This window comes from Anser anser (genome assembly GCF_964211835.1).
Source record: "Anser anser genome assembly, chromosome: 6".
NCBI classification, from domain to species: Eukaryota; Metazoa; Chordata; class Aves; order Anseriformes; family Anatidae; genus Anser; species Anser anser.
The window spans coordinates 4,929,290-4,956,396 of record NC_139726.1 but is presented as its reverse complement, the minus strand read 5'-3'; the positions used below and the strand labels follow the sequence as shown (position 1 = coordinate 4,956,396).

Sequence of the window (27,107 nt, the reverse complement as noted above, 5' to 3'; positions counted from 1 at the left end):
CCAAGGAGGGTCTCTGGCCTACCAGAACTGCAGTTTAGCTGCTTCCCACCCATGACTGCACTGCAGGTGGTGGTCAGAGGCCAAACAGTGACTTGATGGGCCTTTTGGTCCTTTCTGTCACATCACCAGCATACAGTTGCATCTGTATCCTTACCAGCCCCTGGCTGAGGTTCTTTCAGTATCTTTCCTTCACCAAAGCCATAACACTGCTTCATTTATCAGTAAAACAGAATCAACAAAACATTTTGCTTTTCCACTCACTAAGCTACACAAGATGATGGAGGGGGGAGAGGCCCCTTCGAGCCAGAATGTCACAGACTGCAGGGTTGTTTTGTTGCTCCTTGCGAGTGAACGTGGACCCTGAAGTGAGGACTCTCACTCGTTTTACTTTGGTCTAATCGAACTAATACACTCTTTGGGGTTAATACCCTCTTTGGGGTTTCATGGAAGAGAAAATGTTGTAGGTGAAAAAAATTTCCCCATGTGGCTGGCTTTTTTCTCTACAGAAGCTCTTACCTGTCTTGCACCAATCCACCTTCACATGCATGACTTGAGGTGAGGGACAAGGTAGTCCAAGTAGTACATAGTCAATTCTACTAGCATACATGAAGAAAATCAAAATCATTGTGCAAGAGTTGGATTCATTCTTATAAATTGAATAAATATGTATTTATCCATAGCTTTATGGTCTGGCCAGCAACAAAGAGTTGGAGTAGATGGATGGGGAGGGGAAATGATTGCAAATTGAAAACGTTTTAGTCCCTGTAGGTTTGGAATACAAAGGGGGAAGGAGCAGTTTCTTCCACCCTTAAGGTGGAAAGATGGTCTATTCCCAAGCTACATTAACTCATAGAGCTAACCACTTATTCTTCCACATTGTGATGCATTCCTTTTTGTTCTTTCAAAATCCTTCATCCATTGTCTGTTAGACCAGACCAACTGGGCTGCTGATAGGTAGATTTTTAATCATAATCATTTGGTGTTAAAATTATCTCTTTCTTGTACCTGCATGGTGCAAAGCTGCATCTTTATACTGCTACTTATAGGCATGGAACTGTAATTTGCATATTGAAAAATGAAACTAGGGAGATGTTTAATGTTCGCAGTTAGTTTTTTAATGAAAAATGAATATGACAAGCCAAGATCTTGAATTCTGTGTCTGTGATAAATACAGATAAAGAGAAATTCTTTCTGATTTTTTTGTTAAAACTGGGCCACGAATCTTTCCCACTGCTGTCAAACAGGCAGTCCTGGAAGCACTAATGCACCCGAATGATTTTACTTAGGTGAGTGGTTTATATTGATTGGGATTGGCACTGGATTAATTTGGAGGCTCTTGAGCACTCAGGAGTTCTCTTGTTCCTAAGAAGTATCTTATTTGGTTTGCTCTTTGGCAAACTGATGTAGGTGAACTACCTTTTCTACCACCTTTCTAAGGCCAAATGCTATCTTTTTCCAAATTCACAGTCAGTGTTTTGAGAAGTGATATGACAATACAGTTCAGTATTCTCTGAATTTCTGGCAGATTTCTTGTATGTTGAAAAAATAAAATTTTCTAAACCTAAAGTTTCTTTTTCTTTGTAGTGTTTGTGTAGTTATAAGCATGTGGAAGAGAAACTTCATGAAATAGAGCTCAGATTTTCCAGGAGACAACTTTGGCCAGGCCAAGCTGAATCAAACTAAATCTATTCAGCTGCCTTCTGATTTTTGGTTATTGATTCATGATAAAAGTCAAATTGCATGTATTCACTGTTGTTGAGAAACAATAGTTTGTTTCTCAGTAGCTTATTTTCTCAGTTTCCAAACAAGAGGAACCTTAACATAAACTTTGGAATTTTGGAGTAGGAATAGACGGGAGAACTACTTGCATGTGCAGTGCCTGTTTTCTAAGTAGACTTTCTAACATACGTGGTTATTGTCATTATGGGTGACAGTGTAGTGACAAATAGAACCACTTAAACCTGGAAGTTGGTATTTTTAGCCTGTTTAAATTATTCAAATCTAGTTACTTCTAACTTTAACCTGCTGCCATGGCAATAGAACTCCATATTAATAGACTCAAGCATGTGGTTGACTAATCTGCTAAGTCTGCCTACAGGGTTTAAGGGTTTGTGTTCAGTCAGTTCTTTCCAAACAGCAACAACCAGTATGGAGGCATACTTCTGTGTATTTAAAAAACAAAAATCCTCTGCCATCTCTACAATGTAAGTAAAACAGGTATTAATGCTTTTCACTTAAATTGGACTTATTTTACTAGTTCAAGAGCCTGCTGATGTAAGAAGAAACACAAGAACGGCTGTAGCTTCCAAGCAGAAGGGGAAACTTTGTCTTTTTCCCTGCTGAGCAGCTCCTTGCAGTGCAATAGTTCTAGCTTTAGCACGAAGGCTTAAAACAGGGCTACCAGTAGAGGGCACCTGACAGGAAAAGTCTTCCTCCTGTTACACTTCCAATAAGCTTTACCTCTTCAAATGTAGCATTTTAGATTAATACAGTGAAATACTCTTTTCATGATTAGGTGTTGCATGCCTTGTTTTGCTGTAGAGCTCTGCATTCACAGCTTGTAGGGTTGATAATATCTGGACAGTTCGTCACAGAAAAACATTATGGTTGAAAAGAAAAAAGAATTTTGGACAGTTCTCTCAACTGTCCTATGCAGTGCTATAGTGAAGGAGTTAGATACCAGATGTTTTCTTGAAGCAACCTCTCTAAGATTTGACACGATCCTCATGCAGGGGCAGAACTTGGAGTAGCTCACTTAATGTTGTGTTTTTAACTGAGCAATGATGTGTATAATGGGTAATGTCTTGTGTGCCTCGCTGCTGGGTTGCAGGGCCATCTATTAGACAGTTCCCGTTACTTGCAAATGCAGTGTCCCATACATCATTCAACAACCTTATGGAGAAAGTTGCAATGGGTCTTATTTTTTATCAACTGGGGGGATAAGGAACACTCTTCCACTTTCCCCTCATGCACCAATCATTTTTAAAAATATTGTAGAAATCTTAAGTAACCCCTGAGACTATAGAATCACCGAGGGAGTCTCCTCACAGAGGGAGGGAGTCTCCTCACCAGTTGGAAGGGACCTATACAGATCATCACGTCCAACTCGTGGCACCACGCAGGTCTACCCAAAATTTTAGGCCATGTGACTAAGCGCACAGTCCAAACACTTCTTAAATTCTAACAGGCTTGGTGCAGTGACTACTTCCCTGGGAGCCTGTTCCAGTGTGCGACCACCCTCTCAGTGAAGAACCTCTTCCTGATGTCTAGCCTAAACCTCCCCTGCCTCAGCTTGACACCTTTCCCGCAGGTCCTATCACTGGTGGTTAAGGAGAATAGGGTGGCGCCTGACCCTCCGCTCCCCATTGTGAGGAAGCTGTAGATGAGGAAGCTATCTGTGTGGAAGAAGTTAATCCCATCTCTGACTTTGCTTAGTTTTGGACTAGAGTCTTGGAAATGTGAGCTGCAGTTCTGGCTCTTCATTGCCTATTTAGTTTCACAGGTTTCTGAAATAATTGTTGCAAGCACAGTTGTACTTTTCTTTCCACTAAATAAGTGTCTGTCCTCATGGCTATCTCTGTTTCCATTGCAATATCTGTAAGAATAATTTCCAATGTAGCCCTGTTTATTGCTAGCATCTTGTAACCAAGTAAATAGCCCTCAAGTCCACCTCATCATCAGAAGCATACCATGCACTGAGGGAAATCCTAGGAAAAGCTCCCATCAATAAAAACCGGAGAAAACAGCTAGAACTAACAATTTTTCAATTATGAAAAACATCCCTAACTTTCTTTAAGAACAATTGTCCCACACCTTAAGTCAGATGGAGGCAAGAGATTAATAATAAATCTATAGAAGACCTGACCCTGCAATTTTAGGTCATTAGTTGGGAATTATTTATGCTGTACACTGTTCTAACCTTTCTTCCCTTCTGTCAGAAAGAGCCCATCTAAAGGTGTGATCTGTGATGTTAAAAATCTAGAAATCTTCCAGCAATTTACCTAGTCCTATAAAAGATTTTTACAATACTAAATAAAAGCATTTGTCAAGTGAGTGGAACTGAGAACTCTTCTTTCCAAAATATGTGAATAATAATTGAGTGCAGAACAAAAGTGTTAGTTTAAAAGGCTTTTGGAACTTTTCCAGTAACAATCAATATTTATATACTCCTTACAAAACTAAGACACTGAGCAATTGCATGACTTCAGACTGTTCAGGATAGGTAAAATAAGGACAACAGGAATCTAGATGAAATAAAACATTTGGGGCTGGTTTCCACACCACACCCCTGCCTTTGCCCCCAGAGAGCTTTCGAATAGGCTGCTTAACTTCCTGTCTGCTGTAGTCCTACAGTTGGGCTATATGGGACTAGGGTTCTGTTTACTTTAATAGGACTTTCACGCCAGCATGGATAGAAGTTTATGAATCGAGGCATTAGCTGGTATTTGTGGCTTCCCTGTGAATTGATTTCTTGCAGACCACAGTCAGATCTGGTTATGCTGGGAAATGTCAAGATAACTCTGATATTAAGACATTTCTCTTCCCTTGTTTGTTCCAGTGACTAGCTGCGTGATTTTCTGACAACTTCTGCATCTTAGCTGCATATTCATATCTTCAAACAGTGAACTCTACATTTCAGATGAAAATCTTAAGACAGTTATAAGCATATTCCCTCTGCCCAGCTAAGAGATGAGGTGAGCTAGGCATTCATGAGCCTTAAGTGAAAGCAAACCCGAGGGCATTTAAGAATGAAAACACAGGTTCTGCCACTTCACGTTAAGGAACCCTTTAAGTACATGATAGCAGCAGGTTATATGTCAGAAGACAGTCATGATGCTGAGTCACAGCCATAAGTTTTGTTTTTTTTTTTTTTCCACTAGACCCCTTTCCCAGCTAGCATTTCTTCTAGCTGTTAAAGGGATGCTGGTGGCATGCATTTCAGAACTTCTATGAAACTATTCTACGAATCACCATTTCTCTTCCACCTGTCTCTGAGCTTTCTATTTATTATAGAAATTATAGGTTTATTAATAATATTCACCTCAATAAAACCTTTGTATATATTTAGCAATACCTGTGGGATTAGTGTTCTGCATTGGTGTAGGAGCCCTAATTCTGAACATCACCTAGGAAAGCAAGGGAACATACATCTTTCATGGCCCCTAAAGAAAAGGGACAAGCTGGCATGTGAGCTGAGAATTCTGAAATTTCTTATGAAAAATAATTTTAATTCTGTAAGTCTCTGTGGTACAATATCAACTTTTTCTATGTCAGTGAGAGCAGTAGCCTCCAATAAGAACTGCTTAGTCTTGGACATAAACAGCACAAAGAAACTGGCTGTTTTTTAGTTTTTCTGGCAGATGCAGACTCGGTGGCTTATATTTTCAGTGATCATTTGCTTTGCTGTTTCTAGAAGTCCACAGACCAATAAAGGGACAACCTTTAATTTTTTCTTCTCCTGTCATGTTTCTGTAGGATTTTTTCCTTCAACCTTCATTTTATGACATCAATGCTGAATGCAGATGAGCTAGTGCTTCACTTGTCTGTGGATGATTATTTTCAGATAATTAACTGAAGTCCCAGATGTACATTCTGGATTTTTTTTTTTGCCATGGATCTATTCCTGATTCAGTTGCTGACCAAAAAGAAACACTAAGAACTGCAGCTGATTCTGAATCACTATCTTAGTCTTTTAGACTGGAAAAATCTACACCTAAATAATTTAGATTCGTATTATTCAAGCATCTAAAGCCTGGTGCAGTACAAGTGTTTGGTGTAATTATTACTTATAAAGTGGTAGTAGCAAGTACAGGAACACCAGCAAATTCTGTAGAGGGAAATTTGACTCCCTATACAAAACACAGGTTAAAAAAAAAAGTTGCTAATTAATGCCTATGAAGTATTTACTTATTAATATATCTGTCTCCAAAGACTGCAGTTTCATTTTGCTTTGCAGTGCTGGCTCTGGCTCTAGGAAGGAAGGGGAAAATGTGCTCTTTATGGCTAAAAGTGCTTTTCTAAAGTGGATATTTAGTGGTGCTCTTGACAGGAACTTATTCATCCAGAGAAAGTCAATAGGACAACCGCAACAGACCCAGCAGGATCCTTACACTCAATACTAATGGCAATGAGGTTTAGTTTGGAAAAGCAAAAGCCCAGAGAAGTCTGTATACTATTAGTGGTTGCTTGCTCTTTAGTTCTGAATTTTGCATTTTCTCTCTTCTGCATCCCACTGTACAAAGATGAATGTGAGTAAAAGCATAAGTGAGAGAGGAAAAGAGTAACAATTGTTGAAATTGCTGAACTGTACCAAAACTACCTTCATTAGTAAGTGCAATGGATAGTTAAAGGGGCCCTTTTGATACACAGAATTCCCTAATGTATATATTCCCCTGTCCTTTAAAAATCTATGAAATAAAAATGAGGTTTTATTCAAATACAGTCTTACGAACCACTATCCAAGGAAACTAATTTTGTTGACTTTTTTACTGCACTTTCCTCTCTGTTTCTGTTAATGGCTCAGTTTACATTTTTCCCTTCTGGGTCTTGACATAAGGAGGGACACTGGAAAGCTGAATTCCCTACTCTTTTTTTTTTTTTCCATGTGCTTGTAGCAATGAAGCTGTGCTCTGCATGCACTACGCACAACTTTGAGAACATAGCCCTGAATGTGAGCCGTTCTTGTGGTCTGCTTGTTGGCTGCATAATTTAAGCATTAGGAGAGTGTGAGGAAGCAAAGGGTCAGAAATCAATTCTGCAGTCAAATGGCTCAGGGGACTTCATTTCTCTGAAAGAGGTAAACAACTCTTCCTGCAGTGGGGCTGGCATGGAGTGGGGAATGCTTTTTAGAGGAGAGTGAAGGGTTATGGAGCTTTAGTGCCTAGAAAAAAAAAAAAAAGAAAAAAAAAACTTGACCATCTGCACGTCCAGCCCATCTCTACTCTCTTCCATATATTTACTCTTATAGCTCCTGCAAGAAGGCCCTAGCGCTGAGCTTGTCTCGTTTCGATGTTAGAGCTGCTCCTCACCCTTGCAGCCCGTTGGGATCTGCTCGCCCCTTGCTGCACAGACTAATTAAACATCATGGGCTGGTGTGAGGACCTTAAATACCACAAATTCCATTTGCAGTGACTTACGTGTTCCGAGTGAGGTTGCAGACCAAGAGGGGGTTAAACGGTTCAGTGCTCATACGCTGGTGCCGGAGTTGCCCCTCAGAGCTGAGGGAAAGCGGCAGGGAGGGAGATGTTGGGAAGGAGGCAGCAGAGCCGAGCACGCTGATAACGGGGAAGTGGTTTCCTTAGCAACTACAGTGCTTTGGATGGTTTCAGACCAGAGTACAACTGGGTATGAAGTACCTGATTAAAATTTATTGCAGGGGACAGAAGCAGTGCAAGCCATAGCAGAGCCAACGTGTGCGAAGAAGAGCAGGTGCTGGAGATGTAGGGTGATTTGAATGATTTCTCTATAGTCTGGGCCATCTTCTGTGCATGCCAAGAAGAAAAGAGGCTTGGGAAGTGGCAGGCAGGTGAAGATGGCACGACCGAACTCTGAAGGCACGAAAATCAAGATGAAATGCGTGGCCTGGGTTCACAGCTTAAGGAAAACATAAAACTGCTTCACACTGAACATTTTCCTGAAGAATGTTCTCCTACAGCAAACTGCAAAAGCTGTTTAGCTTGGAGGGGCACATCTTCCCTCTTAGATGAGCCAACTTTTGGTAATAGTTGGTAACTGGCCTACTGTGCTTCTGTTTGTGAAATAAATCTCTTCTAATTCATCAAGGTGGTAAATCAACATCCTAACTACATGTTCTTAAGCCAAATATAGTTACATCTCTTCACAGTAACATTAGGTCCAGTGGCCAAAGAGCGACTATTAATATTTAGACCTCTGCTGTCTCCCTAGGGTTGCTGCTTGAAAACTACCAGGTGGATACTTTCTTTTTATAAATCTTATAATTAATTTATAGTCTCAGCTAGGTTATCTTTAATATTTTCTGTATTTTACATTTGAAAACTCCTGCTTTTGAATAGGAGTAAGAGGCTCATTTCTGAGTGCGAATGTTTAAACCATCATTTAGATGCCTAAGAGTCCGTTTTGGATATTGAAGGTAAACGTCGATTTGATAGTCATGTACTTTGCTTTGTGCTTAAGTTTTCTTATCTGTAAAATGACTGCAGTACACCTCTGTGTCACAGGGATGTTGCAAGATTTATTTGTATAAGAAATGTGAAATATTTTGAGTTGCATGTATGGCTGTGTAAGCATGAAATATTACAAGGAGAACTTCAGATCTTTGGAATTTTATCTGAAGTCTTGAGTCGTCAATACTGGACTTGAAATCTTATGACAGTGTCCTTTCATGCAGTATTCCCACCAGATTCACCTTTTGTGAGTGTGCTGTAGTGAATAAAAAATCTCGGCAGTGAAATGCAACTCAAACTGCAACTCTCGGTTTACTTTTGTTTTTGGATCTCTCAGATGTTGCAGCTTAGAACAAATATAATGGGTAGACAGAGCCCAGTTGATCTATGGAATATAGACCGTAAAATAAAGACTTTCTGGGTCCTTGCTGGACCAAACTCAAATTCTCCAGGAATTGTAGAATCATAGGAGAACTCATTTGGTGCTTTTTAAACACCTGTTTTAGCGTGAAAGGAAGGGAGTTTTGTAATGAACTCACTGTGCTAATATAAAAGCATGTGTTTTTAGATAAATGCAAATCATTGGGAAGTTCCCATGAGTTACTGAAAATCAACAAAGCGTAAGGGCCCTGAGGACCGCAGTCTGACCGAAGGAAGCAAGGAGAAGGTTGCCAACATGAAATGCTCAGACGGGCCATCCGTGTAGCCCCTCCTGCCATGCCACTTCAGGTGCCTCCCTGGAGGCATTACCATGCTTTCTGTGGTGGTAGTGAAGTCCAGAAACAGCCTCAGATAATCAGGATCCACACTAGTAGATCAAAACCAACCATGATTTTTATCCCTCAGTATTGAGGTAAGCTTGTGAATCCAAAAGCACCATTGAAGAAAAGTATCGGGCAGTAATGTGGACTAGTAATCAACTAGCCAATATCTCAGCTGATCAGTGAATACAGCCCATATCTCAGTAGCTTCAAGATATGTTCCAATCTCTTTGAGCAGGCTTTTTTTTTTTTTTTAATATATATATATAATAAATATACACAAGTTCTTCACAGTGATTGTTTCTTCCTTTTACTAATAGAAAGAGCTTTCAAAATAGCTGCTACTTTGCTTTTTAAAATTATATATTTTTAATGTTTAAAGTATATCTGTTAGTGTACTCAGAACAAGTTAGCTGAGGTTACTGCAACTTCCTAAATTCACATGGTAATCATATCCTAACAGTTCCAAACAAATAGCTTGTCAGCAGCAGACTAGAAGGACTCTATTTTTCACAGTCTTGGTAGTAATAATATAAGGAATGCTAACAACAGTAAATATTCCCTAAATTTGAAGGAAACATTCTTCCTTATGCTCCTCAAAGCAACTAAACAGGATTGGTTTTATCTCTGGACCTGTAAATTTGCATCCCGTAACAAGATATTCTGATATTCTTTGCTTGGCTTTGCTGCGTTCTTTCTATACTGACTGGGCTAGCCAATTTTAAGTACTTTTAGGTTTTCTGTGGCTAATATTGAGTATAAGGCAGAGCTGAGATTTTGTTTGTCTGTAATGGCTATGCAGAGCCTTCCTGCTTGCAAACTTGCTATATATTTAGGTATGGCCACCAGGCTGCCCTCTGCAAGTGCAGGATTAGGAAACGTGGCAAGGGAGCAAGGAAGACTATGGAAGAAGCTAGCAGCAAAGGGTAAATGCACCCAAGCCACTGGAAATGCTGATGTTGGTATGTGAGTGTCACTATGTAACAGCACAGTACCAGTGTGAGGCTTTCCTTCCCAAATTGCTGCCCAGAAGTTGTGACCCATCTCTCCTCTACATCTTTCAGCTGTAATTCCTCTCCCGCTCCTGGCCACCACTGAGCTCGGAATGAAGACGAGATGACTTTCATAAAGCTTTTAGTGTGACTGCTCATTGTGTTGTAGTACCATCTATGATAGATTGATACAGCAGGATTAAGAAATAATTTATTATAATCTTCATCAATTTAAAGCCTCCATTTGATTTAATGAATTGAGAGTTTATCGGAAAAGCTTTTATCCACGGTCATTGACTTGAGTTCCCTTGGCCTGGCTTCTGGAGGGAGATGTGCTCTGCTAACTGGTTTGAGACAAGGAAAAGTGATAGAGGTCAATTCTTGTTTGCATTTCTAACTAGGGAAAGTAGCAGGCAGGGCTGCGGTCTGACATGTCTACTATTTATCTTCTGGGTAATTATTTTATTTATTTATATTTTTTTTGTGTGTTATGCTGTAGTAGACAACATGATTTGTTGGGAAAGCATCTGAGAGAAGGGCTGGAAGATGTATATTCAATCTGTTTTTTTAACTCTGACTTTCTAGGTACTCTTTTAGATAATCTGGGCAAATTAATTATTTGTTAACCTATTTCCCATCGATACAGAGATAAAGAAAAGTGCAAGAGCATTTTGAAATGATTTCCTTGTCAAGGGTAAGCTAATTATTGAGGGCATGTCAGCAGATGGACCTGATACAGGGAACACATATCAGAAGATGCTTTGTCTATATGTTTTATAGGTAATTTTAAATGTCAGTCTATACAGAAAGTCTATTTTAAACAATACAACCTCTAAAATTCAATATAAATTAAGCTTTTAAATTTAAATTTGGTAGGTTTTTTTTTTTTATGAAATGGCATAAGATATCTTAGGTAAAATTAATTTTTAAATGTTAAATTTTTGTTGAATTCTTAACTGTCCATTACAGGTAGAAAATTTTATTTTGGATAGTCACCCAAATTAAATAGGAAGAAAATGAAGAATGAGAGTTGAAAAAATATTAAGATATGACACAAAAGTTGATTCATGGTGTGTGTGTGTATGTACAAAAAAAAGGTAGTTATAAGAACGTAAAAGATCCTCAGCGTGATTGTTGTTTACATCCTACATTATTTAAGTTCCATTTTGAATACAGATCTCTAGATACTGGATAAAAACAATGGATGTTTTTTAAAAACATCCTTAGATGTTTTTTAAAACATCTAAGGCTTTCCAATAGATTTTTATTAAATTTGATTCCCGGATGAGATCTGAGATATATAGTTAAAATATAAACTTCAACTCCACGAGTTCAATGCCTTAAAATTGTAGAGGTATTTTTGCTACATAATGAATGTCTCACAATTCTAGTTAACTATGAGGACTGTGATTAGCTTTTTCTTAATGGTTCTGCTTTACTACTAAATTTAGTTGTTTGGGCTAGCAGCTCCCTCCTTTCCAAAGATGTACAGTGGAGCTCCCTTTTCATGCCTATGCAGCCCAAAGGGAATAGGTGAGGGAAGTGTATTTTCCCTTCATCAACGCTGGAATAAACTTACATCCTCCAGTTTGCACCACAGGTCTCTGTTGCATATTTTATGCATCGATCTTTCTACCAGAATAGGTAAAGAACAGCAGAAGTGCAGAACTTACAGTAGAGATACAAACTACATTTTAACATAGATGAAGGGGAGATTTTACTGTCTATGGCACTGTTAGTAACACCAGATTTAACAGTGACTTCAGGATGAGTGGAATCCTCTCCAACCACCCTATTAAAAAGAAAATAAAAAAGAGAGAGAGTATTTGGTGTTACGTTTGACACAAATTGTTTCATGTCATGAAAAGACTCCATGTAATAGCTATAACATGCCATCCCTGAGTGTGTAGCGGAAAGAAGCGCTCCCTGGTTTTAGGGACTGGGGTTATTTAGATTAGAACATGGGAATTGCTCTGTATGACCCCATGGGGCTAAAGAAGTGAACTGGAGAAAGAGTAGTTCAATGAAAACGTGTTTGGGCAGCAGAGAAGGGGGTGACGGTGAAAGGGAAGAGCTGGGTGGGAATGAAGCACATAGCTTCATAGCAAAAGACAAGGTTTTTCAGCAGAGCAGAAGAGATACCTTGTTAGCAGAGGATATGCAGAGCACCTGGCAGTGCAGATAGTTATTGGGGCTGGCAGCTGAAGGGAAGTGTCCCTGAGCCAAAAAGCAGAAGGTGAACAGGGCACAGGAGGAGGGAAACCAGGCAAGAAGGCAGAGAGAGCCAAAGGGTGTCCTGGATGGTTCAACTTGCACACAGGAGAGATTGGTTATGCTGAAGCTCCTATCTGAATTTTTGTTTACTTTTACTAATGCAATGCAATACAATCTTTCCTCTCCCAGTAACACTTTTATACGTATGTGTGCGTGTGTATTGGATATATGCATATTTATTGCCTCCTGTCTAAGTTCTCAAGGAAAACAAAATATTTTCTAGAGTTACAGGGAAGTTTATTATTTTTAAAATGTAACTTGTAAAAATAAGTTTGAAATTGATGCATCTGCAGGTCCTCTACCTTTTGAATAAAACAGAGACTGTCCTCCCTGTATGGCTCTTAGTCTTGTGCCATGCTGGGAAGTTACTGTAAAGAGAGTGAATTCAGCTTTCAGGATATCAGTTACCACCTTCAATAGTCAAAAATATTGAGTGGTATATTTATTATTCCAGCATTAATTCTCATATGAAGGCTACACTATACTGTACATCAAAATCCTAAGGGATGGAAATCAAAGAAATTTTTCATGGAACTATGAGGCATTTGATATGACAAATACTTCATAAAATTAGAAAAGCCTTATCATTTAAAAGATGAATCACACTGAGTTGTAACTGCCCTGCTGTGCTTTGCATTCTGTCTGCTGATATCTAGTATTTCAAGTGCATATATCATCGACCTCCTTATCTGTACTTTACAATCATTTTTTTCTTTTTTGGTGTTGTTACAAAATTTTTGCTGATCACTCATCTTTAAATTTAGTTTTGGAAGTGTTCAGTGGTTAATTTAAAGTACGCTTAAGGAAACATTTAAGCTCAAATTGCTGTTCTGGGATTTCTGGAGAGACAGAGGAAAACTTTATTTTATATACTGTCTTTTCCTCCAAGAACACCAGGGAAAACAGATCTCTGGTACAGTCCACACACATGACAAGGAAAGATAGTGGTTTTTTCTTAGCAATTTATCACCTTCTGTATGATGGAAAACGTAGTTTTCCAAAAGAAATACCAGGGAAAAAAATAATAAAAAAAAAAGCACACGTGAAGAAAACTCACATTCAATACAGGTGAGAAACTCAAATGACCAAAAGACAAGCTTATTTACTGTATTTCTGATGGACCTCGGTCTGCTAGTCAGAAACTAATGGGGATGCTAAGGTATGACCCCACTGTGTAATTATTGTCTAGTTTGCGGTTGGATTTCTGGGAAATATGTTATTCCATGAAAAATCTATTTAGACATTTCATAACACATCTCAAATGAACACCATTTTTTAGCATGTTTTCAACCAAGCAAAATGTGATATGTCATCGTGACTGTAAGAGAACCATATTTTTAAACAGATGTCATATTTCTTATGATTACTGTATTCCATTATGAATCACCTCCGCTGGAGGAAAAAAAATCATCTCTAAATGTACAAAACCTTGTACCTGAAATACACTGTGTTCAGGAAATAAGAGGACACAGTAGTCCATCTGTGCCAGCCTCAAATACCAGCAGCTCTTTTGAGAAGAAACGCTGAGGTCTTGGAAGGGGCCACTACGTATTACGGATATGCATTTTCATATCAAAACCAGCATGCTGCAGTACCAATAAAGCCCTTCAGTATAAACAACCGTAATTGACAGTATTGTGTATCAAATGATCTATAAACTACTCTATTTCATGTAAGATGGCTGTGGAGATTTAATAGGCAACAGAAAGTTGCTATAAAATGCCATAATCTTGCACATAAGAGAACTGCTAATTAGAATTGTCAATCAGAGATTGATCACTACCTTGTAAACTGCACAAGATGTTTCTGCATCCAAGCAATTGTGTTATCTTAAGGGTACAAGAAACTGCAGCATTCAGCTCGAAGCTGTCAGCAGGATTTCACGGAGAGAAGGTCTGTTCTATCACCGCAGTCTGTTCAACAGCCCTTCTGAGAACACCTAGGGCATTGTGAGCTTCACCGACTGCTGCTAGAAAGCAATGCTGCACTCAAGGAAAAGAAAAAAAAAAAGTATATATTTCAGTCCTTTTTTAATTGTTAGAAGAATAAATTGCTGCATCACATTCACTCCTCCATTTTCTTGTTTTGTATATAAATGAGTCATAGAAGCACAGAACATCCTGAGTTGGAAGGGACCCACAAGGATCATCGAGCCCAACTCCTGGGTCCATGCAAGACCACCCCAAAATGAGACCCTATATCTGAGAGCATTGTCCAAATGCTTCTTGAACTCCGGCAGGCTCGGTGCCATGACCACTGCCCTGGGTTACCTACAAGGAAGGGAATACTTATAATGCATACAAGGAAGACCTTAGTGGAGAAATTCTTCCTGCCCTGTGTGGTTACTTCTTCTCTTAAAGTTATCTGTTGCTCTTTCTTAGTGCTTTGGCTCTCATGGTATTTTGTGTGATGTGTTGAGAAAGAATTGTGTTTTCTGCAGCTGCATACCAACAGGTGGACAGTGTCTTGTTTGTAGAGCATCCTGAAATCAGGAAGGTTAAAAGGAATTTGTGATAAAATATATGTATTAAAGTTTTGATAAAGATCTATAGGAAATACAACTGCGAAGAAAAATGGTGCCTGCTACTTTCAAAATGAACTGAAGATTAATTATATTGTAGATTAAGAGGGACCTATTGTTACAATGTTCTTTCCCTTTTGAATTCTCGGTATTATCTGGTTCTATAAATTGTGTCCTCGGAGTGGCAAAGAGTCTCCCCAACCACCTGCAGGTGTTCAAAAAGAGGCTGGTTACAGTTTCCTGTAAGAGGTTCAGGATTTGCTGAAGGGCACAAAATTTTGAAGTAATTGTGTCCAAAACACTTGTATTTCCCCAATGTGATGCTTTGCTATCAATCAGAATCCTTGTAGAGTGTCTGGAGGGAAGAAATTTCAGGCAAACAACATTTTCTTTCTGATTTTCTCTCTCTCTAGAGAAGCTTGGCGTGGTAGGTCGCTAGCAGCTCTGCCAGAGGGGACAGCAGAGATCGGTGTTGTAACTAGTTTGGTGGGAGCTGAAACAGAACAATGACTGTGCCTTAAACTTGTGGAGGATCAGGAGCTGCAGGGGCAGCCTAATGTCTGTAAAATGCTCTCAGATCTGACCTACTTACACAGGGCTTGAGCCACCTGAGTCCAGCAACCCTCCAAGGACTGAGATGGTGTGACGTCTCTGCCCTCACGGGGAACAGGGTTTTCCTCATATCTTTTCTGAATCACTCATCTTTATTTTTGGAAAATTACTGTGATAAATGGAAAGGTGATGGCGATAGCAGAGTGAGTCATTCATGGCTGAGAATAAAATTACCTTGGGATATTGTGTTGGAGAAAACAAATCTCGTTCACATCACGACTTTGTTTTATGGCTGCTGTGACTAGCCATGGGAAACAATGCCTTGCACTTAAGGCTCATATGCAATGTTTTGCAAAGCAATTCTCAAACTGTAAGTGTTAGGAAGGTTAATTTAATACAGAATTAATGAAGAGACTATAACTCATCCTCCCTAATGTTAATCATTCAAAACATCTTTACTTGCTAACTGACTACTGTCAATTATCATTTCTAAGAGATGCTGAATAGGTAATTTCTTGTATACTGATTCTTGTCAGTATTTTACAAAACAGTCAGCATCTCATTCAGAAAGCATGAATTGGGAAAGCACAAAAAGCCCTGTTAGAACAGATGGTTTCTGTGATTGACGCCCTAATGCACAGTTTCAACTCTGTCTAGTCACTTTAACAGGAAAGTGCTTTAAGGATTCACCAGTTGGCTTGTCAAATTAACATCAGGCACTAGTTTGGGTGTAAAATCACGAGCATAAATCATTTGGTGACCTGAGGGTGGATGAAATATTAGCTAAAAGGAAACTTTTAACTTGAAGAAAAGCCTTTTCTGTGCTATGTTAACATCATCAATCACAGAATCACAGAACATTTAGGATGGAAGGGACCTTTGGAGGTCATCTGGCCCAATCCACCTGATCAAGCAGGGCCACCTAAAGCTGATTGCCTAGCAGAGAGGTTGACCATCATCATGGAGAGAGGCTGACTAGTTAGAGCTGACCTCTTTTCTGAGGGGTGTGCTTCATTCTACGCTGAAGTCACAGAGCTGCCTCCTGCCCTACCATGAAATAATGGCAGAGCTAAGAAAGGATATTTGCAAGTCCTTAATGCCAGGGTCTAAGTGCCCAGTGACCCAACTACTTCTGAGATTTTGAATTCAGATCATCCTTAATGCAGAGTTGTTCAGAAAGCCAGGTTTAACAGAACTGCCGTGAGTGGTGGAATAATGTCTTAAAGTCATGTATACGTAATTCATCAAGTGTAACAAACATCAGATCCTTCATGCTGACTCCATTACCTTTTTTCTTGGGAACATTGACTCCCATAGAATATGCACTTGGCTTAGGTGATATGGTGTTTAGGTCTTTTTTAGTGTAAAAGTCTTTAGTAGCAAGGAAAAAAAATAGATATGGCAAACCAACTACTTCACTTAAAAAAAATATATAGTTATTTAATCAGTACAATTCTGTATTATGAATAGTTCCAGAAGTCTCCTCTGAACAGCATAAGACTTGTAAGAAATGCTGCCTCTTAGAGGAAGGGGCTTTCCAATTCCTACTTAATTCTGCAAAGGATATTTTTATGCCAATAATACATGCCTGACAGGAGAAAGAGGACTGTAGAAACTAGAAGAGAAAATAAAGGGGGAGTGAGGGGGAACCCACCAAAACAAGGAAAGAGTAGGGATAAAGTGACAAAGAGAAACAGTAAATAAATAACAGGGGAAGGGGAAAAGGGCAAAAGAAGGAGAAATATTATTTCAAGTGGTTGAAGATAAAGAGAGGAGTGAGTAGGAAGTGGCAGGTTCAAAACAAACAAGCTATAAAATGTGGGGGTGAGCTCTGAAACTCCTGCCACAGGATGTTGAGATAATTTGTGCTCTGTCTCCATTGCTTTTTCACAGTCACTATTACTTCCATATGCTGCACATGTTCAGCATAGATGTCTTTAGCAGAGAGGAGAAAATAAAAAAAAAGGCATAGTAAAGAGATTGTAAGTTCAGGTAGAAGCTAGACACTTTCATTGAAGAAAAATCGCCTGTGGGTGACTTGCTCTTTGGAAAACACGCTTAGTGGGTGCTGAGCTGCTGCTGGTGGGATGGTGCAGGGGCAGGCTTGGCTTTTTGCCCAGTCTTGGAAATGGGACATGGGATCTGACAGTGCTACTCTGGCCCTGTAGGGCTGCTCCTATGTTAGGGAAGGAAACCATGCTGATGGAAAAACATGAACAGTGCCTGCTGTGAAGTGAAGTTTATAGACCTGAAATATAAGGGTGGAAGCAGAGGGAGAAGATTCCCAAAGGGTTAATATCCAGCTTCCCTTTGTTCTTCTTGCAGCATGGTGAGCTCCCTGGCTTTCAGCTGCTTCCCTTCTTCCTGGCAAGGTGGCTTCCACTTGCTGCTGCCTTTATGACATTGCTGAAACCCATCACTCTCTTTAAGTACACTTTTGTCCTTATGGCTCCCTAGGCAGGTATTATCTCTCATCACTCAGTATTTAGGCTTACACTGTGCTCAAGTATAGTTCTTGCTAATCTCCTTCACTCTGAGGAATTCCTATTATATATCTAGAGCATATGCAAGATTTTCTTTGGAAAGATGATCATGAGATACACCTCTCTGAATTATGCGTGTTATTCAGAAACGTTTTGGGCTGTGTATTTGGACTGTGTGAAGCAGCCATTTGAAATAAGATCATGCCAGGACTGTGCTTGTAGTGTTGCCCTTGGTTTGCTGCTGAGATGCTGTAAGGCTGTGCCAGTGCAGGTCAGTACAGGTCCTGTGCTGCTGTTAGTGCCCCATCCTCAGCAGGGTGAGCAGGAAACGAGATCCTATATCGTTTGCTTTACACGTCTTGGGTGGTTGATGCAACACAGAGGTGTGAGGTGGAACGTGGCTGATACAGCCCTGGGTCAGGGTGAACAGGATCTTTGACTTTCTGAATTACAATTTTGTTTCTCTCCTATTACTAGACCAGTTCCCCTCATGTATCCTTCATTAAAGACTTTCATATAACCTGATTAATTTTTTTTCTTCAGTAAACTATGGTAACTTAAAACATACTTCACATTTAAAAATTAAAAGTACTGTTATGGTGCACAAATTCTTCCAAAATCTCATCTCTGCTTAGGCTGAGAATAATTATTTGAGTTTTGCCTCTGTGTAAGAAATGCATTGCTCCAAATACAATGAAATATAAAGTTCCACCTCTAACATGCAATCAAAATGGAGAGATTATATGTACCTATAAAACAGAAATAATTTTCTCTGCTTCTCAAAGATAATTATATAGAATTTAACATATATAGAATATAATTATAAGCTAGGTGTTTAATTTCAAATCTGGAGTGATAACCCCCCCCCCCCCCACACACACACACACAGTTTTAAAGTGAATAATTTGTTTAAGTTTGCAGTTTACAATCCTTCCTAAGCACATCTTTGAAACAGCATTGCATCACAGACAACGTTTTATCATCTGTTGCATAAGGGTATTAAGTCAGTTTTATTGGAAGTACAGAGGACTGTTTACCTCAGACAAAATTAAAGGGTAATAAATATATGTAATGTCAAAGTTTAACTACTCAAACCATTGTTAATTACCCATTTCTAGATTATTATTAGAAGGAAAAAAAAAAAAGGAAAAAGAAGAAGAAGAGGAAATAAAATTGTTTCACTGCATGAAATTGCTTATAAGAAACTTCAATAGAGAATAGTATAAGAGTGCCTCCAAGTGGCACCTACCTAAATTCCACTTCAAAAAATAAAAAAATAAATAAAGTTAAAGCAAGGTACTTAAGGAATTAGTTTGCAAAAACAAGCTAAACAAACCATATCATATTTTTTTTCTTTTAGTCCATTTCATTCTTTATATCCCTACAGACATTTATGTTTAGTAGTTAATGGGAGCTGCTATGCATTATTAAGAAAGCAAACAAGAAGTGTATTTAATCTAAATCAGTGTTGTCAGATAGATGTCTTTCTGAAATGTCTTTCCTTCCTACATTTGTAATGGTCACTCTTAGATTAATTTTAGTGGTTAAATAAAACTTTTTGTCATGGCATGTTATAGCTTCAGCATTTCATGGGAATTGTCTATTTGCAGAAATTGTGTTTTCCTTTGCTTTTGTGGTTCTTCCCCACTACAGGGTCCCGTTCTCCCAGCTAGCATCCGAGGGCAAAGTGCCGACCTCTGATCCGCACCACGCGTTGCTTCGTGGCTCTCTGCTGTGCGCTCAGGCTGAGCTGCTGCCATTGATGTCTGTGCAAGGAGTAAGGGCAGACTGTGCAACTGGGAGACTTTTTGCCCTACAACTGAAGGTAAATGAACCGGAATGACTAACTGAAAGGGAAGATCTGTGGATTCGGTAGGCTGTGATGTGGTAGTGCTGAAAAGAGTGGAAGAGCCTGTGTGCTAGCTAACACAGGACAGTGAACTTTGCAGGCACAGCCATGAGCTGGCAGACCACAAGAAAAGAGGGAAGTGTGTTGTTCTGCGCTCTCTGAGGTCTTGGCTTGGATAGACCAAAGGAGCGTTTTAACATCAAACTCCTCTTGGTTCTGAAACTCATTGGAACTAGTAGAAAATCTGTTCAAAACATACAGCAGAAAAGTTTGGTGTTTTTCTGTTTGTTTTTTTCCACCGTGGTAAGGAATTTGTGGAACTGATTGTGTCAGGAGGCTGTGGAGACAGGCAACACCAGCATGTTCAGAAAGGAGCTGGACAAATCCATGGGTAACAAGTCTATAGAAATACACTGAAGAAGTGTATAGAAATACACTGAAGACCAAAGATGTTGGCACCCATATCCCTAATCCAACAAATGCAGATGTTGGAAAAGACTGCAGATCAGGGCAAGTTGTGAAGCGTCTCCCAGCTGGACTAGATGGAGCAAGGGTCTCACCCAGTAGGGAATTTCCTGTGTTCTTAATAGAAGATTGTAACCCACATGTTTAAAATAATTTCTTTAAGTGTGCTTTAAATATATATGCGTATATTGTCTAGCCTAGAAAACCTGTAACTGTAGCCATGAAGTTTTAATCAGCAAAGATGAAAATAACTCATATAAAGAAGACTTTTTGTGGCATTTAACAGGAGCAAATCTACAGGTTCCACAAGTTTCATGTGGCTTTTTCACATAGCTGTCTGAAGTCATTGTATTCTTTTAAAGAAGGAAATAACTTGATATCTAGGAGAAAATCACTGCCAAAGAAACCTACTAATTTAAATATTCTTCTGTGATTGACAGGTTACAACACCCACAGCTAATATGTAGTTACTTGATGGCAGACTTCACAGTTTACAGATAGATTAAAAGAAATGAGGAAACTGGTTCTTACTTTAGAGCGAAATAGCATAGTATATATCCAGCCTTTTGCCTTTCTTTTTTTTTTTTGAATAATCAATCTGCTTCTTAACAGAGAAAATCAGCTGATATACATTATAAGAAAAACAAAATATAAATAAAGGTTGCATTTATATTTGACTGTGTTTTTGCATAGGTCTGTATAGGCAATAGCAGTTAACACTTATTTTTCAAGCTGTTCTACCCATTAAAGAGTTGGAACTTAAGTTTAGATATGAAATGAATAACACTAGCAATACAGCCTGGAAATATTTGATGCTTGTAACTTGCGTCATGGTTTACCTTTGCTCTAAATGAATGATTGCACTTTTTGTTGAATGTTTTCTGTGTTTATCTGAAGACTGATGTTTTGTAGCTTTTTAAGATAAATCATGTTTGGCACACTTCAAGCTTTATGTGTAAAATATCTTAGTTTCTTTTCAATAGTGATTTGCAGTTAGTAATCCTTGTAAGGGCTTTTTCAGAGGAAAGAGCTTTGTCAGAGATCAGTCTGCAGGAAACAGAAAGAAGATTTAAGAGAGTAACTAAAATGGTGGGAAAATTTGGGAAAGCATATCTCAGCAACCTATCTGAGAAGAAAAGAAAACGGTAAATGAGAAAAAATACTGACAGGATTTTCTCAGATTATTATATATAGATTATGCAGCCAGCACCTAATGCTCCTCGTACGGTGCCTTGATCCACAGAAACTCGAAGTGAGTTGAAGACAGGTAGGCAGAACTGAGCTGGCAGAAGCTGAAGGCTGTTGGAGATGACATGTATTATTTACCACTGTATGGAGAGTATTGCCCCAAATGGCAAAAAAAAAAAAAACAAAAAAAGATTTTCGCTGAAAAAACATGTTGGTAGATTCATATTTTTGCCTGTGACACACAGTTCTTTTAAACATTCCTCGAAAGTTGTTACCCTGTCTTTAAACTTCACTATACCTTTTTTTCCTCCATTTTCTTTGAATGGGGGTCCTTTTACTTTTCTAGGACCATAAGTCCCTAGTAATTACCTTTCAACAATAAGAATTAATTATGCCATATTATTAATATGAAATGTATTTTTAACGAAGATATCAGTAGATATAAGTTGCATAGTGACTGCATTCTCTATGAGAAAGATCTCTGTTTATTGAAAAAAAAGCTAAACTACCTTTTCAAAATTAATTAATTAAAAACCTAACCACATATCAGCAGATGAGTACATAGAAGAGAAATCAAATTATGCATATGCAAACCTGTGGAGAAGTACAGAAAATAGCTGCATCTCAAGTATGATACAGGTATGACATTTTGCAAATATGATGCCATTTATCTTGCTTTCATAGCAAGATAAAGTACTTTAATTGTGAAATCATTTTTTCACTTTTTTTCTTCTTGGTCTGAATTCCTCTTCAAGAAGTGTCTTCTGGTATCATCCTGTGCTCACGACACTGTGACTAGCCAGAGAATGCCCCCAAGCCAGAGCAGTGGCATAGCTGATGGCTGGAGCCCTGGCAATGGTTCAACAGTTCAGTAAAAACCTTTAAGCACAATGAATCATACAAGCTTTGGGCCAGATTCAGCACTGCTGATTTAAGATGGTATAATTTATGCCCCCGTCAGCTTTTTTCTCAGTATGTCTTGGAGGATGGCAAGAGTCTTCTGCTGGAGTGTTGTCTAATTAATATTACTGCAGAAGGAGAGAGAATCTGTTACCCAGTGGTTGGAAAACAGAGGGAATGCAGGACACCCGTGTTCAAGCATCTGGTTTGAAGCAATCAGATATATGCCCACCAACAAGCTCTTGTGGAAGAGGGAAGCTCCTACTGCTTTGCTGCCCACCTAAGTTGGACCTGTGAAATGGCCACAGCCTCCTTATTCTGCTTTCTGCCAGCATCTCTGCACTGCATTAATTTGATCCTCACTTTTGTTCTTTTTATCATCTTACAAAGAACAAAAATTGAAGAGATTTTGTGATGGTTACACTCTATCTCCAGGCACTGAGAAGATTACTTCTCTGGCTTTTAAATCTCTTTCTTTCAAAAGATTATCTGTTAACTACCTATATCTCAATAATCTTATCAAAAAGCAATTGTTCAGAAATGCTTTAGAAGGCATTAATTCAGAATTAGGTAACTCTTTAGAGAACATTTCAAACTCACAAGTATATAATGAGTTTAATTTTTTGTAGAAAAATTAATCTTAGTTCATAATTTTATGAAAGTACTGCATGTAGCTCTTCTGCTAGAAAATTATCAAATAACATTCCCAGCATGATTCAGCATTTGCCAGGAGTATCACTACTGGAAAAAAAAAAAAAAAAAAAAAGGAAAAGTGAGTCAGGCTCAAGCATGCATTACAGTGACAGAGGAGAAGGACCCATGAACTAATTCTGAAGTACCTTTCAAAAGTACAATAGCCTGACACACCTTTTGAGTCAGAGCCACGTTTTGTTCCCCAGACAAATAGAAATGTAAAGATATACTTAAAAGTATCTTTATAAACAAATAGCTGTCCCTCAAGATTTCAAATGTTAAGCTAGATTAATAGCCAGGACAAAGGCTAACCTCAAAGTGTAGAAAAGAGCAACACGGGATTGCCTTTCTCCTGATTTGTTTGATTAGCATTCCTTGCAGATGAAGGGAGAATCCACATGCGTTCCTCTGCGGAAATCAATTCAGTGACATGGCTCTACCTCTCCCTTCTTCTGTGAAGGTGAGTGAGAGTTTGAGGCACGAGGTTCCTCTCCAGGAGCATCTTCACTAAAGCTCAAATTCTTCTTTCCTCATCTGTTCAGCCCTTCTGCATGCTCTGTGCAATGGTCAGTGACTTGGAGGGTGCTCAGAAGCCTGATAACATTGCTGCTTTTGCCTTCATGAACCTCATGGGGATGAGGCAAGTGGATATTCGCCCTGCAATGGCAGAAAGTGGGCTCTGGCAAGGTCTACTCTGTACAGAGATCTTTGGAGACAGCACTGGGAGCCAGACTGGTAAGTCACCTTCTCTCTTTTTGTAGGAATTGCTGTAATATTAGGCAGTGCTCAAAGCTATCTTTCCACACTTTGTCCCAGATATCCAGGTCTGTAGAGGACAAAAGATTCAAAAGACATCTACATCTCCAAAGAGGAGATTTCCACCACAGCAGTTCCATTACAAATCAGTCCCACGTATCCTGTACCTTCCCATAGTGTCTCTGGTTTGCCTTTGAGTTGATGGCCATCTGCTCATACTATCTGCATCTATATTTATTTACGTGCACATATATTGGTGTATGTATCTCACACAGACACTTTTTTTTTTTTTTTTTTAAAGTTATATCCCCCAAAACACAGCAGGAGAGGCTTCAGTTGCTGAGATGATTCTCACTCACCAGTGTGGAGGAAGAACTGGTCCTGGTCTGTTGCTATAGCAATTTTCAGAGGTGTGAATGTGGCTTAATAGTGTCATCTTGGAGCACTATAAATCTAAAGTAATGCCTGCCAAACTATTACATTCTGAAAATTCCATACTAAGGGAGTTAATAAAATTGATATGTGTGCAAATGGCATTTATAAGTTGCACATTACCAATAGTGTGCTCAGTCCCACTCCAATAAAAATCAGTTGCAAAGCTCTCATTGACTTCATGGCATTCAAGATGAAGCCCAACATCTAGCTGTGATTAAGTATGCAGTCTTGACAATTCAATGAAGAAAAGATAAAAAGCAATGATCCTATGGAGAACAAAGCTGCTCGTCTATTTATCAACAAATGCATTCAAAATCTTCTATCATTAAATTATACATCAATAATATTATAAAATGGAATGGGGGGGGGGGAAGAGAAAGTGTCAAACTAAAATCTTTGATGTAAAAACTTGTGCAAGATGATGAAAAGGAAAGCCCAATATAGCTGCCTAGTAAAATCTGCTAGGTGTATAAAATGTAGCATATGTATCTTTTCTGTGCAATATGACTTTCTAATTACTGTTAAATCATTTATTGTGATAATTAACAATGGTTAAATAATGAACCTTTGCAAAATTGTGAAATATTCACTCACAGCACAACAGTTCTTATAGATTAGTATTATGAGACCAAAAGGTCAGTAAGGTTTTAAAAACATGTTCAGTTCGTGTCACCTGCAGGGCAAATGTAAATTCATTGTTTAGAAACCAATAATGTTATGGGCTATTCTTGTCAGAGGGATGTTTATTATGGCCACAATGCATTAGGCGGCTGTGTCTCTGGGATCTGCTTCTATTTCTTCAGCAATAGATCTGTTTCTAGAGAGTCCAAACAGAAAATAAGGGAATTTCCTGTGTGTAGTTTTTTGGTAGAAGAAATCATGGCGTGCTTTTTCATAGGTATTGGGTGTTACTCCTTGTTAGTCTTTACTCTTTGTTGTTCTTCTGAGAGTAACACATTTATCTGTATGGGACACAATTTCTAAAGTTAGTACTATTAAACTAAGATATTCCAATGCTTGTTTTTCTTCTTTTTGAAACTGCTGGTACTCACTGGTCCGCTCATCAGCACAGTGCTGTCAGCCAAAGCATGCCCATGCAGTTTAGTTAGATGGAGGCGGAGACAGGGATTGTTGGAATTAATAAACACTTTCTTAATTGTAACTTCATGGATAGAAAAAATATAAATTTTTTATTTCAATAGGTGCACAGTCATGATGTGTTTCCACACAGTAAGTACTGGTATGTCACCAGCCAAACTTTGCAGATACATGACTAGTTATTTTACTTTAATAATTCAAGCAAATATAACTCTATTCCTTTTTGCAAAACAGACTACCCCATACTGCAACTTTTCCAGACAACTATCACATTTGTCATGTAGCAAGGTCATTCTTTATTCCACCAATCAAATACTTTAGACAACAAAAACAACAAAAAATATTGTAAGACTGAATTTTTCTGAATAGACACTTTTTAATTATATGAACCTGATCCTATCTTTTAAAATTATATACCAATGTGTCATGGTTACTTTTCATTGTTTGTTTTTCAGGGAATAGAAACTAAGGGCACAATTTTTCTTGCAATGGAAAGCGGATCCAGAACGGAGCAGCAGAAGAGAAGAGGCAGAAAATATGCGACCACCTTCAGTGTGGAGATCCAGTCCCCCCAGAGTGATGGTATCTGCAACAGAGGGTGATTTTCTCTCAGAAATTCTTGAGAGATTTTGCAGCAGTTTCAGTGAGAGTTATCTGCCAGATTGTAAGGTTTATTTTACGCTATAAAGTTCATCTGAGAAATGAAAAATAACACAGATTTACTTTCACTTCATTTTTCCTTTTCATCCTCTTCTCAGCCAAGCATGAACCTCTGCCTCTCTTTGTTTCTCACAAAAGGGTTGGAGCTGGTTTCCAGCAATTATTCTGAAGCAAAGCAGATCAGCATAGCAAAGTTAAAGCAATAAAAATAACAGTACAGACAGGAAAAAATATTGCATGATGGATTCTGATCTCCTGTGCTTCAGCATTAATCACAGTATTGATTTTAACGGGAATGACTTCTCAGCATACTGACTGTAGTTGCTTTTTGTTCTTTTTGTTTTACTGCGACTTGATTAGTGTCTGTCCTTCTGTGTCCAGTGTGGAACCATCCTCTGGAGAGAGTGCTTTCAGAAATACTTTTATTTTTTTCTCAATTAAAATAATTACTTGAAGAGATAAGATGACTCAGCTGGAGTTATTAGGGCTGGTGTTCTGTTTGGATTATTGGATTATTACAGAAAATTAAAAAAAAAAGAAAAGAAAAACTGATTTTGTTAAGAGGCCTGTTGCATTGCGTGCCCATAAACTATAGATGTTTTTAGTTCAAAACATTTTGAAAAACATTTGCAAAAAATATTGGGTTGTGGTACATGTACTCCTGAACAGTGAGAAAGCTGCATGAGAAAAACAATATAGTAACAGGTCTGAAGGTAGAACTAAGACCTGGAGTTGATGAACTGAATAAGTAACTCTGTGTGATTAGCACACACACAATAAGATTATATGAGTTATTCTATTTTACTGGACATTTAATTTATATTTCTATGGAGTAAATTAAATCTTCTACGATCAACATTGTCGTACTTATCTTTCTGCCACATGTAAATGTGCAAATGTACATGCACAGTATGAACATGTGCATCTCCCAACATAAGACTACATTTCTTCTCTTTGGTGTCCTGTTAATCTGTCTCTGCACAGCTACATCTTCGACCAGACAATTTCCTGGGAAGGGAACATTTTCCTTTCCCTCAGTAACAAAGTCTCTTTTCTGTTCATTCATGATTCTTGTTAAGACGACTTTTTTTTTTTTTTTTTTTTTCCTCTGGAAGGATCTTTCTAAGAAATATCAGCCTCATTTATTACTAACCTCAGTGGCACTGCTCAGAAATTAAATTGTTCAAAACCTTTATACTTGAGATGCTCTTGAATAATCAAATGCTGCTATCCAGAGGTCTAGTTGCATCTCTGTGTCCCTGGTATTTCTCCATTCCCTGCACCATCTTGCCTTGTGACAATACAGATATTCACTGATCCAGTTCAGTGGACTCCT

General features: G+C 38.6%; 1 protein-coding gene across 4 annotated transcripts in view; it reads left to right on the top strand.

The window, feature by feature from the left end:
• Positions 1–26,919, top strand: part of LOC310901419 (uncharacterized protein) — a 48,742-nt gene extending 21,823 nt beyond the window's left edge. For all 4 annotated transcript variants that reach the window (XR_014585796.1, XM_083840931.1, XM_083840929.1 and 1 more), the window contains 3 exons: positions 19,381–19,552; positions 23,365–23,557; positions 25,567–26,919. Coding sequence is in view for 3 of the 4 variants with exons in the window: in XM_083840931.1 (XP_083697057.1) it covers positions 19,381–19,552; positions 23,365–23,557; positions 25,567–25,580 (379 nt within the window). In the remaining variant the exon portion in view is untranslated. The remainder of the gene's footprint in view (positions 1–19,380; positions 19,553–23,364; positions 23,558–25,566) is intronic.
• Positions 26,920–27,107: the final 188 nt, after the last annotated feature.